The following is a 13345-nucleotide window of genomic DNA, read 5'->3' as shown; positions in this document are numbered from 1 at the left end:
GGGCCATACTCATCACCCAGATTGGGTGGGGGACCATGTACGGCTCACCTGACACCAGCCAGGTCCCCACCAGAATCCAGGCACAGAAAGGGCCTGAGGGATGATCTAGTCTACACCCCTGCTTGGCTGTTGAGGAAAGAAATCAAGAGAATTCATATGGATGATGGGCTGGGTCAGCTCTGTGCAGAGGAAATGAACACATTTATTCTTTATGCCTACAGTGTTTTTCAGTTCCTCATTTCCCTGTGCTAGGCAGAGCCCTGGTGTTCAGCTCTTGCTGCACCAGGGGCAAGCTCCTGAAGTACAGGTCAGCCTGCCAGCCTCCCTAAGGCTTTCTGTAGCATGGATGGAGTGCTTTCCCAGCACTGGGTGGGGATCCCTGTTGCCTATTCTCTCTATCCTCTTGGCATGTGACAGAAACAATATTAGTGAATTTAGTGTCTTCACTTGGTAAGTTTGAATTAATTAAAAGGTGCTCCAAGATTGCATGGTTGAGTAAAATAGTTCCCTTTAAAAATACTAATCCAGAAGGTAAGATGTGATAAAAAAATTTTTTTTTTATTTTATGTTACAGAAAAAGTAACAGAAAAGATATTATAAAGAAGTAGAGGATTTTGCTAAGCATGGTAGGGTCAAAGGAGGAGGTGATCATGGTGGCAGACAGGGACACTGCACTCTTTATCAGGACTCTACCTTCAAACGAAGCAGCTACCATTACTGGTGCTACTAGCCATTGTCAGGACCTAAGGTCATAAAGTGCCAGCCGGGTAGCATTCAAGAGAAATTAGCTCATGAAACTCTTTTCTTTCTTAACCTATACCAAATTCCCCCTTCTGTATGGATAGTTAATCCTTTGTTTAAAATCTCTTATCTGAATTATTCACATAGAAGCATCTTTAAAAGAGCCAACTGCCATAGTGAGTGGTTTAGGATTACTGCTCATCCAGGCAAATTGTTTTATGATTGTTGATCAGTCAGGAACCCTGAGATAAGACAAAATAGGTCACTGTCAGTCTTTGGGTTGCATTGGATGCTTTGTAGCAGTTGAGGAAACAAGTTATCTGTAGTCACAACATCAGATCCAACAAGTTACTGGGAGTGCAGAACCTGTTCTCAAACCAAGCATCCATGGGGGAGGCTCCCCTGAGTCCCGTGTCTGAGACTGATCAGCAGGCTGCCCAACACAAATAAGGTCCCACTAATGACCATCCCTTCCTTTGTCTATGTAAATTTTGTGCTTTCCTTCTTGGAGCAGGTGGATGAGGATGTTTCCTGGATTGTTCTACAAGAAATGGGATGAAGCCAAGTATACACAGAGGCTTGGATCTGGTGAAAACACCCAAGTGTCCACTTTCTGGATGTTTTCCATTTGCCCTGAAGATGTGTACTCCCTATACTCTGCACCCACAGGGAAACTTGCATGAACACCAGTAATGGGCTCTCTGCCCTTCTACTGGTGAGAGGCACTGGTTAGAGCCTGAAAGGTGGAGGAAGAAGGTGGATAGAGTGTTTATTTTTCCAGATTTTTTTTTTATCCAAAAGCCACACCTTCTATAAGTAGTTTTTTTCTATCAGCTACTCTCATCATTTGCCCTTCTGCTACCAAGATTGGTAGGAAATGACTGGGCCATCTGCCAATGTCAAGATCATACCAGCTGTAGATCTTCTCTTCAGTCTTCTGCAACATTCCAAAGGCTTGAGCATTTTTATTTGTGTCTTGGCTAAGAGCTGAGATAAGCCCAATTCCCTGACAGAGCAGCACTAGCTGGCTGAAGGCCGGAACACACCCTCTCTTTGTTATGCTCAGCCAGAGGATCCCCATCCTGCTCCCCTGGGATCTGCCACACAGGAGCATCTCCATGTGCCAGGCCTTTGGAAGTGGAGGTTCTGCTCTGCTGCAGCAGGGAATAGCTGGCTGACAATGGAATCAGAATCAGAAAGACTTGTTTTCCAGCCTGACTGAGTGAGGACACACTCCAAATGCACTGATAACCCACACTGGCAGGTGAGGCCCCATGGGAGATGCATGCTGTGCCTGAGAAGGGCATAGAGTCTTCTGCATGCATGTCTGAGAAGTCCCTGAACATGTCGTTTTGCAAAGATATATAATGAAAACGGTTATGAGTAAGGTAGCATATTTGCTCTTAGAAAGAACCTACATCTGCTTTAGACATTTGTTTTGAACTAATTATTTTGTTCTTAGGGATTCCAAAGAAGACAAGTCTGACTTGCTCCCCACATCTCCTCCTCATTGGGATGTCAAAAGAAACGCTAAGAAAAAGGGAGAGAGTGAAGTCAGGGTTTGTGTTTCTCTAGCCTAGAGGCCAGGAATTCTGGGGGGCAGGAGATGACAGCCACAAAGCACATGCCATTTCATATTCAAGTAGCTTCACCAGGCTGTAACCTGTCTCCCCATCTTTGCAGGAAAACTGAGGCTCAGGGAGGTTACATAACTTGCTCATGTCCACAGGAAGTGACAGGGTCTCCTATTTTTCTCAAAGTTCATGGTCTTTCTTACCTTTTGTTTGACACCCACGGTAGGTTTGGATGGAAACAGGAGAAAAGTAAGGCAAAGCCACAGAGAGTTCTCTTTAGAGAGGACTGGCCTAGCCAGGTGGGATCTGGGAACAAAGGGAATAAACTCAAGAGGTCTCAACACCATGCTGTTGTGGAACCCTACCAGCTGGTGCTAGGCTGCAGCAGAGCTTGTCTGCAGAATAGGGGGGTTTGCTGCAAGCATCTAGAGTCTGAGTTGAACACACTTGAGTCAGACAACATGCCTCTCCCTTGCTCATTGACCTAAGTTAGGCCAGCCTTACTTGCTCCCTGAGCCTGCTGGGGCCAGGAACTCACCTGCCTGCTCCAAAGCCACCATGGTCGCCTGCTCGATCAAGTCCCGTTCAATGAAGCTCCTGAAGTCTTCGCTGTACACGCTCAGATCTGGCAACTGGAATGTGTAGATGGGCATTTCCAGGGGGAACTGCTCATTGTTGCACTCACTCGCCACGTGGGACCGGGCCAGAGAGACGATAGCAGAGCTGGCGTGGGAAATCCCCCGGGAAAGTCGCTTTTCTGCAGTGGGGGGAGGAAGGACAACCACAGGAACTGAGTGCGGTGGGTGTGTGGCTCTGTGAGCATGCATCCACACAAACGTGCATGCACAGATATGCTCACACACACACACAGGCACACACACATTCACCTGCACACCTGTCACTCTTCCTGCAGGCCTCCCTGCTGCTGGGAGGGTAACATTACCACCACCTGGCATATGGCACTTACTCACTCTGAGTCATGAAACCATTCAGAAAGAGGCGAGCTGCAAGTCTACCATACAAGTACACATCAGCATCTTGAAAGATCACCAGTTTTGCTTTTTTTGGTCTTAAGTTACATCTGATTCAGTTCAGCAGAGCTGCCCTCTTCAGAGCTCTAAAGGCCACATGCCAGACTGCTCTTTGTTTTTTACATTTACATACTTAAAGCAAGAGGCAATTGGTTCAGGCTTTCCCCACATGGCTTGAATCATACGAGAGGTTACTTTACTAAAGTTACTTTGATAAACATATCCCATGTGACGATGCTCCAAATACAAAAATACGAAGCCATCCCATCTACTTCTCTTCTGTCTCAGTTTGCCACTGTCACAAGCACTCAGAAGTGCTGGTCTACTCTGGTCTTCTTCTGCCTGGATTTTCCAGCCAAAGGGTGAAAAATGTAGTACAGAATTCCTCTGATGTATGTGATGCTCCCCTGTTAAGAAGTTAATCATCATGTGATCTCAATGCCTCAGCAAAAAAAAGTGGATGCCTTTGTTCTCTTAGTGCTGTAAAAGCATACTTGGTTTTTTAAAGCCCTGCTCTTAATAGCTAACATTCATGATAATACAAGAATTCTTAAAGGCATGGTGTTAGGGGGAAGTTTTCTTTTTACAATCAATATTTGTAATAATGGAGAATTCTTCTAGCAAGGCAGAAGTCCTCTTTTAATTTGTTCAGGAAAATAAAATTCAAAGCAGTGTTTGAATAGGTGTTGTGTAAACCCTGTGGCAAATTCCTAAGTGTATCCATTCAGGTCATGAGGACTCCCACTTCATTTCAGATTAGCCTGCTCACTCATTAGGCTCTGCGCTCATGCTGATGCTGCTCTGAAGCATGCCTCTGCCCATCTGTGTTCACAAAAATCCCACACTCATGCCTTCATCCAGAACAGGAGCTTCTTACTTCCCCAGGTGCAAGAGCAATGGACAGAAATGACGTTCAAGTAATTTTGCTACAGGAGACTAAAAACAAGAGGCTTTTGATCCTGGGGTAAGCTGGTTTTAAATTTAAAGTCCATTCTGAGAAGCCTCAAGTACCTGTGCATTAACAAGAATGGTGAGTCTCACAGAGTATTTTAAAAATTTTTTTTATACATTTATTTTTTATTGGTGTTCAATTTGCCAACATATAGAATAACATCCAGTGCTCATCCTATCAAGTGCCCCCCTCAGCGCCCATCACCCAGTCACCCCTAACCCCCACTCACCTCCCTTTCTACCATCCCTAGTTCATTTCCCAGAGTTAGGAGTCTCTCATGTTCTGTCTCCGTTTCTGATATTTCCCACTCATTTTTTCTCACAGAGTATTTTTAAATGAGTAGTTTTGATTCATCTTCAGTTGGATTCCAAGACCATGATGACTAGTTATTTTGTATTTTGAGGAAAGGCAAAGAGAAGTTAAACCATACTGGCCATGAGAAAGGAGAAATGAAGCGCATAGGTCCTGGCTTGTCTACCATTGGGAATAGCTCCATTGCTTTCTGCATGTGGTCCATGTTCTTGAGAGCAGGGGCAAAGGAGACTCCAAGTCCTTCTGCCATGTTCTCCAGGTCTTACAAGCCGTGCTGATGTCTCACGTCTTGCTACAGACTACTGTTTCTGTATCTGAGAAAGTAGAACTGCCCCATCCTTTGGGATCCGATGGAGATGGACATCAGGTGTTCTTTAACACCCGAGGTACTATGTGATCCCATGGTCCACTGGGCAGACTCACAATGCTGTTCTCAGCAGTGGGAAACTGCTGGGCAGGGTTATCTGTACTCCTTCAAGGCTTATCACTTAGTACCTATTTGCCAGTTGATGAGATGTTATTAGGACCTTATCTTTTGGCAAATGATAACTGTGAGTAAATAAAGAAGTTAATGGTTGTCTAAACAGACAACAAAATGAACCTAAATGTGATTGAGGACAAGCAGCAGTAGAAAGGGAGAAGACGATACTAAGGAACATGTCTTCTTCAGGGTAAAATGTAGTTGTTAATAAATTTTTAAAAATGATAGGAAGAAAACATAAATACAGGTTTTCATAGATTAGGGGTAACTATAACATGAAGAGAGGTATAAAGTATAACTTTCAAAGCAAAATAAAAGTTTAACTAGCCAGAGAAGATAGGAAAGGTGGGGCACCTAGATGGCTCAGTTATTTAGGTGTCCAACTCTTGATTTCAGCTCAGGTTATGATCTTAGGGTCATGGGATCAAGCCCCGTGTCAGGCTCCAAGCTCACTGGAGAGTCTGCTTGTCTCTCTCCCTCTGCTCTTCCCCCCACTCACACGTGCTCTTTCTTTCAAGTAAATAAATAAATCAATAAAATCTTAAAAAAGTAGAAGATAGGAAAGTAGAAATATACACCAAAAAAGCATGGCAAGTAACACATAAAGTAACATAAAGAACTACAGATATAACAATAATAACATTCAAGTAAATGGATTAAATTCACTGCTCAAGTGACAGAGACTCTTGGATTAGATAATAAAATGTCTGATGACAAATTACATATAAGAATCACATTTAATAAAAAAGCATAAGGGAAGTTTAAAAATAACAGGAGACAAAATTATATTCCAGGCAAATCTGAACCAGCAGAAAGGCAGGATAGAGATTTAATATTAAGTAAAACAGACATAAAGATAAAAGCCATTATAGGGGACAAAGAACCACTCTATATATCAGTAACAACACTGGAACAAGTGCCCTGACAATTATGAGTACATATATACCTAACAAGACGGCCTCAAAACAAGAGAAGAAACAAATAATGTGCATTAACGTTTCTAACTCCATTCTGGCTCTTCTAGACAACACAGTAAGGATAAAAGAATAATCCAAGATATAGGTTCCAGTGTGGTTGAATAAGACTGAGCTAACAAAAACAAAGACAACTTTCATATACAGTAGTTTAGAGGGTTGACCTAATGCAATAGGATGGGAAATGAAATTCTTTGTATAAATAGTAAGAAGAATTTAAATTATTTCAGATGTTATGATTATATATACTTAGAAAACCCAAAATATTCTCTTAAAAATGATTAGTATTATCAAAGAATTTATATAAATTACTACATAAAACATAAATATGTAAAAAGTAAGTCGTTTTTTTTCTATGTCTAAAGTCTTAGAATCTGACTACATGGAAAGGCATATTTAATGTTCTTGGGCGGGAGAACAATGTTGAAATATGCCAACGATTCTCAAAATAAAAATTTAAATCCAATTCCAATCAGAATTCCAAGCTTAAGGTTTATGTGGCAGAATAAAATGCCTAAAAATAGTGAAAGGATTTTGGAAAAGAATAGCAGTGAAAGGAGTTGCCTTAACAGGAAGTGTCCTATACGAAGCTACCAGTTAGGGTAACAGGATGGGTGACCACACAGATTGACAGATAAAGTCCAGAAACAGATCCAAATATACTTGAGAATTTAATATATGGCAAATTTGGTGTTTTAGAATGCTTTATTCAATAAATGTGCTAGAGTAACTCACTCTCAATCCAGAAGAAAGCAAGACTAGATTCCTCCCTATCACAAAATCTCAAATCAATCAGAAGACCTAAGAACAAAATTCTAAAACAAATATAGGAACATATTTCAGTGACTTTGTATTCCAAGATATCTTCTAAAGTGAGGAAGGACACTTGTCAGCTGTGAATGCATAGACATTTCGTGTGGCATTATACTCTGTAAACAAAGTAGTAAAGCAAATGATACATCAGGAAAGACATACACACATATAAAAATATGTGTTCATCATCTTAATCATGAAGAGTGCTACACATTGATCAGAAAACTGAAGACAAATCAATAGAGAAGTGGGTAAAATATGGGAACAGGCATGTTGCAGCAGGGGAAATCCAACTGGCTAACAAACAAATGAGAAGATGAAAGCTGAAATAAGACACCCCTCTTCACCCTTCATAGTAGAAAAGCAACGTAAAGCCATCACAGAAACGTCCAGTGATGGCAAAAGTGAAGGGAGACATCTCGTTTCACACATGGCAAGCAGAAATGGATTTGGGAAAAGAGTCCTGGAATTATTGAATTAAAGATACACAGGTATTGGCACAGCAAATCCACTTTGGGAATGTTAACCTATAGAGATAAAAGCACTATTATGTGAGCTCACAGGTATGACTTTTTAGCTAGTAGTATCAAAAACAAACAAAACAGACCCCCCCAACCCGGAATAACCATTAATAATAAAAATTATTGTAGGCTATGGAGTAAAATATTGAGACTCTACTCATAATTTAATGTTCAGTGAAACAAGTGTTTGAGAAGCATTATGTGCATTCGGCTCTTACACATTTTGAAGGAGCATAGAGAAAGCCGGGAGGAGACAGACCAGGATGTAATCATTGGTTATGACATCAGTGAGATTTGAGATAAGTGGAGAAGAAAACTGATATTTTCTTTATATATCTTTGTACTGTTTCTTTTATCACAATAAACACACCTGACTTCTGTAATTAAGGATAGACAAAATGGAGCCAGTGGGACAACGAACACTGATGATGAATAGATCTGGAGACTGTGTTATGTAGGAAATAATAGAAGAGACTAGTGGTATTTGGCTTGGAGAGACCAGGACTCCAGGAGAAATGCTGGTCTTTAACCACGTGGGGTTCTTGGGAACTAGACTCCTCTCACTTTTCTGAGGCAGAGAGAGGAGCCAGAAATGGAAACTGCAATGCACATTTCAGCTTGATGCAGGGAGAGCTTGATTTGCCTGCACCTGAGAGGTGATGACCCTGCTCTTCTTTGCACCCTCCACCTCTCACTCCTGCTACTCCATGTAAGCCATGGCACCCTGGGGAAGCTGTTTCTGGGCTCAGCCCCTCACCAGGTACCTTGGGCAATGTCGTCTTGTCTCTGCAGGCAGGGCCGCTCCACCTTGTGTCCGGGTTGGGGTGGCTCTCGCTCTGGCTGCTTGGAGCACCTGCCCTCATTGAACACATGTGGCAGGTTGGCTGTGTGCACTTGTCGGAGCTGCTCATAGTCACTCAGAGCGGCTGTCAGGTCCCAGTTTTTGCCTATGGGCAAGAAATGACAAGAAATTACAAAATTAATGATCTCATTGTAGGAAAAAACTCTGCAGGGAGGGTTCCTCATCAGCACATTGACTAATGAACCTTCCACCAGTACTGCTGAAATTTTTCAAAGGGGTAAAATGGCCAGACGTGTAATCTCTAAAAGTAGAATAGAAGTTCACACCTGTGACTGATGCCCACCGGAAATATGTGACTGTATTTACTCTCACCACCTTTAGATTCACATACACACATTTCAAAACATGACACTCCTAATTATCATGCCTTCCTTCACCTTTTTGAAAAATCAAGTTGTAGAGCTTACTCTCTGAGAGAAGCAAAACATAAGCTAAAAGAAAATCAATAAAAAGAATTCACAAATATTCTTTAGGCTTTTGCTTACAGGTTTACTTCTCTTTTTAAACTTAATATGGGAAAAACAGAAGCTTAGGAGACATTCCCTGTGTAAAAGTCTTACTAGGAAGCAGACTTCAGAGCTCTGACCCTGAATTGGGTGAGATGCTGGTCAGGATTGGGGTCCTGGCCTGGGATAGCTCTCAGCGGGGCCTCTGGGAACTGAGATCCCTGCGGGGTGCTAAAGGGGACTCTTTGCAACACTAGGGGGAGCTGTTGTAGGCGCTGGAACTCTGGGGTTCTAATTCTGGGTCTGGGTAAATGGACTTCTAATAGAGGCACGGAGGCATTGGACACTGCATCTGATTTATCAGGCATCATGAGACTTTTAAAGACAAAGAATTAAAAGGCAAGATTTCATTTTAAAGAGCAAATAAAATCTTATCCTCTCCTGGTTAACTTTGAAGTGCAGGTATTAACCATATTGACCTAATTATATGAATTATGTTGTATCTAAAATATAATTAGGCTTCAAATGTATAAAATAATATTGGGATGTCTTTTTTTTCCCTTCCACTTCTAGTGCAGACTTGATACTATCAATTGTCATAGTTAAATTATATTGTACAGGCATTGGTAATTTAATCACATATATTTTTTTCTCCATAGTTAACTAACAAAGACACAATAGCTGCATATTTGCACCATCTCAGTGTTTAAGAGGAGCAAAATAACCTGTCTGGATCACACAACAGAAAACATAGCAGGAGCTGATGCTTTTGTAAATAATAAATATGGGGTATTGGTGTAATGCAGTCTGATTGTCGTTAGTAGTAGAGGTAGAGGTCATGGCCATGGGGCTGGGGTGGTGGCAAGACAGGGCTGGTTTTGGGAAAGGAAACTGAAGCAGAAATATCAGAACACACTTGTTCTTACATGGGACTAATAATCACAGTGTACAAATACTACCTGTATGATCAAAACCTGGCATTTTTCAAGTCTAAGTAGTAGTGACTATCAAACGGGCATTAGTATTCCAAGAAAAGAAAGATGAGATCCTGCCTTTAGAGAAATTATGTCTTAGCAGGGGTGATAACTTGAGTGGGCACCCAGGCATCACTGAGGGGGGCAAATGCCCAAGGGAGGGTCAAACCTGTGTGGAGGAAGCACGTCAAGGAGAGGGGAGTTCCAGTTCCTCTCACAAAATGCAGACATATCACTATGGATGTGTCTATTAGCAGTAACATCAGCAGGATGAATTCTGATTGTGAAGAGGGATGAGAGGGCAGAGAAGCAGCTCAAATGGGGAACCTGAGGAGATCCAGGTACAACCAGGGGTATTCTCATCTCCAGGACCCAGTAGAGGACAGACACTATTATGGCACAACACAAAAAGAAAATGATGCACAGACTGATTACAGCATTTACTGGCAACCCCTCACTTTGCTACATGACAGTGTTTGCACGTGGACCCTTCAATCTGGTTTCTTCTACTGAGTTGCATCTCCTCTGTAGGTAGGGTTGCCTGCACGCAAAAACTAGTCCTGGCAGAGCTATGGACCCTAATCCTGTTGGGGGGCACTGTAATGGGGAGCCAACACACTCTTGCCTCACTGTGCTTCTGCCCAGTGCAAAGAGCCTCTCCTTTTTTTTTGGTATTTTTTTTTTTATTGGAGTTCGATTTGCCAACATATAGCATAACACCCGGTGCTCATCCCGTCAAGTGCCCCCCTCAATGCCCATCACCCAGTCATCCCAACACCCCGCCAACCTCCCTTTCCACTACCTCTTGTTCATTTCCCAGAGTTAGGAGTCTCTCATGTTCTGTCACCCTCACTGATATTTCCCACTCATTTTTCTCCTTTCCCCTTTATTCCCTTTCACTATTTTTTATGTTCCCCAAATGAATGAGATCATATAATGTTTGTCCTTCTCCGATTGACTTATTTCACTCAGCATAATACCCTCCAGTTCCCACCACGTTGAAGCAAATGGTGGGTATTTATTGTTTTTAAAGGCTGAGGAATATTCCATTGTATACATAGACCACATCTTCTTTATCCATTCATCTTTCCATGGACACCGAGGCTCCTTCCACAGTTTGGCTATTGTGGACATTGCTGCTATGAACATTGGGGTGCAGGTGTCTCAGCGTTTCACCTCATCTGTATCTTTGGAGTAAATCCCCAGCAGTGCAATTCCCAGCACCATTTATTGAAGAGACTGTCTTTCTTCCAGTGGATAGTCTTTCCTGCTTTGTCGAGTATTAGTTGACCATAGAGTTGAGGGCCCATTTCTGGATTCTCTATTTTGTTCCATTGATCTATGTGTCTGTTTTTTTGCCAGTACCACACTGTCTTGATGACCACAGCTTTGTAGTGCAACCTGAAATTCGGCATTGTGAAGCCCCTGGCTCCAGTTTTCTTTTTCAATATTCCCCTGGCTATTCGGGATCTTTTCTGATTCCACACAAATCTTAAGATGATTTGTTCTAAGTCTCTGAAGAAAGTCCATGGTATTTTGATAGGGATTGCATTAAATGTGTCAATTGCCCTGGGTAGCATTGACATTTTCACAATATTAATTCTTCCAATCCATGAGCATGGGATATTTTTCCATCTCTTTGTGTCTTCTTCAATTTCTTTCAGAAGTGTTCTGTAGTTTTTAGGGTATAGATCCTTTACCTCCTTGGTTAGGTTTATTCCCAGGTATCTTATGCTTTTGGGTGCAATTATAAATGGGATTGACTCCTTAATTTCTCTTTCTTCAGTTTCATTGTTAGTGTATAGAAATGCCACTGATTTCTGGGCATTGATTTTGTATCCTGTCACATTGCTGAATTGCTGTATGAGTTCTAGGAATCTTGGGGTGGAGTCTTTGGATTTTGTATATACAGTATCATGTCATCTGTGAAGAGGGAGAGTTTGACTTCTTCTTTGCCATTTGATTGTCTTTTATTTCTTTTTGTTGTCTGATTGCTGAGGCTAGGGCTTCTAGGACTATGTTGCATAGCAGTGGTGAGAGTGGACATCCCTGTCATGTTCCTGATCTTAGGAGAAAGACTCCCAGTGTTTCCCCATTGAGAATGATATTTGCTCTGGGCTTTTTGTAGATGACTTTTAAGATGCTGAGGATTATTCCCTCTATTCCTACACTCTGAAGAGTTTTGATCAGGAATGGATGTTGTATTTTGTCAAATGCTTTCTCTGCATCTATTGAGAGGATCATATGGTTCCTGTTTTTTCTCTTGTTGATATGCTCTATCACATTGATTGCTTTACAAGTGTGAACCAGCCTTTCATCCTGGGGATAAGTCCCACTTGGTCATGGTGAATAATCTTCTTAATGTACAGTTAGATCCTATTGGCTAGTATCTTGTTGAGAATTTTTGCATCTGTGTTCATCAGGGATATTGGTCTATAATTCTCATTTTTGGTGGGATCTTTGTCTGGTTTTGGAATTAAGGTGATGCTGGCTCATAGAACGAGTTTGGAACTATTCTATCACTTTCTATCTTTCAGAACAGCTTTAGTAGAATAGGTATTGTTTCTACCTTAAACGTTTGATAGAATTTCTCTGGGAAGCCATCTGGCCCTGGACTTTTGTGTCTTGGGAGGTTTTTGATGACTGCTTCAATTTCCTCCCTGGTTATTGGCCTGTTCAGATATTCTAGTTCTTCCTGTTCCAGTTTTGGTAGTTTGTAGTTTTCCAAAAATGCATCCTTTTCTTCTAGATTGCCTAATTTATTGACTTATAGCTGCTCATAATATGTTTTTAAAATCAGGGATCCCTGGGTGGCGCAGTGGCTTAGCGCCTGCCTTTGGCCCAGGGCGTGATCCTGGAGACCCGGGATCGAATCCCATGTTGGGCTCCCGGTACATGGAGCCTACTTCTCCCTCTGCCTACGTCTCTGCCTCTCTCTCTCTCTCTCTCTGTGACTATCATAAATAAATAAAAATTTTAAAAAATCGCTTGTATTTCCTTGGTATTAGTGGTGACCTCTCCTTTTTCATTCGGGATTTTATTAATTAGAGTATTTTCTCTTTTGTTTTTAATAAGGCTGGCTAACGGTTTATGTATCTTATTAATTCTTTCAAATAACCAACTCCTGGTTTTGTTGATTTGCTCTACAATTCTTCTGGCCTCTATTTCATTGAGTTCTGCTCGAATCTTTATTAACTCTCTTCTTCTCCTTGGTGCAGGTTTTATTTGCTGTTTTTCTCCAGTTTCTTTAGGTGCAAGGTTAGCTTGTGTATTTGAGTTTTTTCAATTTTTTTAAAAAAAATTATTCATTTATGCATGACAGACACAAAGAGAGAGAGAGGCAGAGACACAGGCAGAGGGAGAAGCAGGCCCCATGTAGGGAGCCTGGCGGGGGACCCGGTATTGGGACTCCAGGACCGCGTCCTGGGCCAAAGGCAGGCGCCAAACTGTTGAGCCACCCAGGGATCCCCAGGTTTTTCCAATTTTTTGAGGGATGCTTGCATTGGGATGTATTTCCCTCTCAGGACTGCTTTTGCTGTAACCCAAAGATTTTGAGTGGTTGATTGTTTCTTCATTCTCATTAGTTTCCATGAATCTTTTTATTTCTTCTCTAATATCATGGTTCACCCATTCATCGTTTAGCTGGATGGTCTTTAGCCTCAAC

The 13345-nt window shown here is 41.8% G+C and overlaps 1 protein-coding gene across 1 annotated transcript in view; it reads right to left on the bottom strand.

Annotated features, from left to right (window-relative positions):
• OTUD7A (OTU deubiquitinase 7A) overlaps positions 1 to 13345 on the bottom strand; it is a 378372-nt gene that overhangs the window by 79831 nt on the left and 285196 nt on the right. The window contains exons 5-6 of the mRNA XM_072737039.1: positions 8164 to 8346; positions 2854 to 3072 (exon numbers count right to left, since the gene is read on the bottom strand). Coding sequence (XP_072593140.1) covers positions 2854 to 3072; positions 8164 to 8346 — 402 coding nt within the window. The remainder of the gene's footprint in view (positions 1 to 2853; positions 3073 to 8163; positions 8347 to 13345) is intronic.

Source organism: Vulpes vulpes, chromosome 14 (genome assembly GCF_048418805.1).
Source record: "Vulpes vulpes isolate BD-2025 chromosome 14, VulVul3, whole genome shotgun sequence".
Taxonomy (NCBI): Eukaryota; Metazoa; Chordata; class Mammalia; order Carnivora; family Canidae; genus Vulpes; species Vulpes vulpes.
The sequence above is the reverse complement of the archived record's forward strand: the minus strand, read 5'-3'. Positions and strand labels throughout refer to the sequence as shown.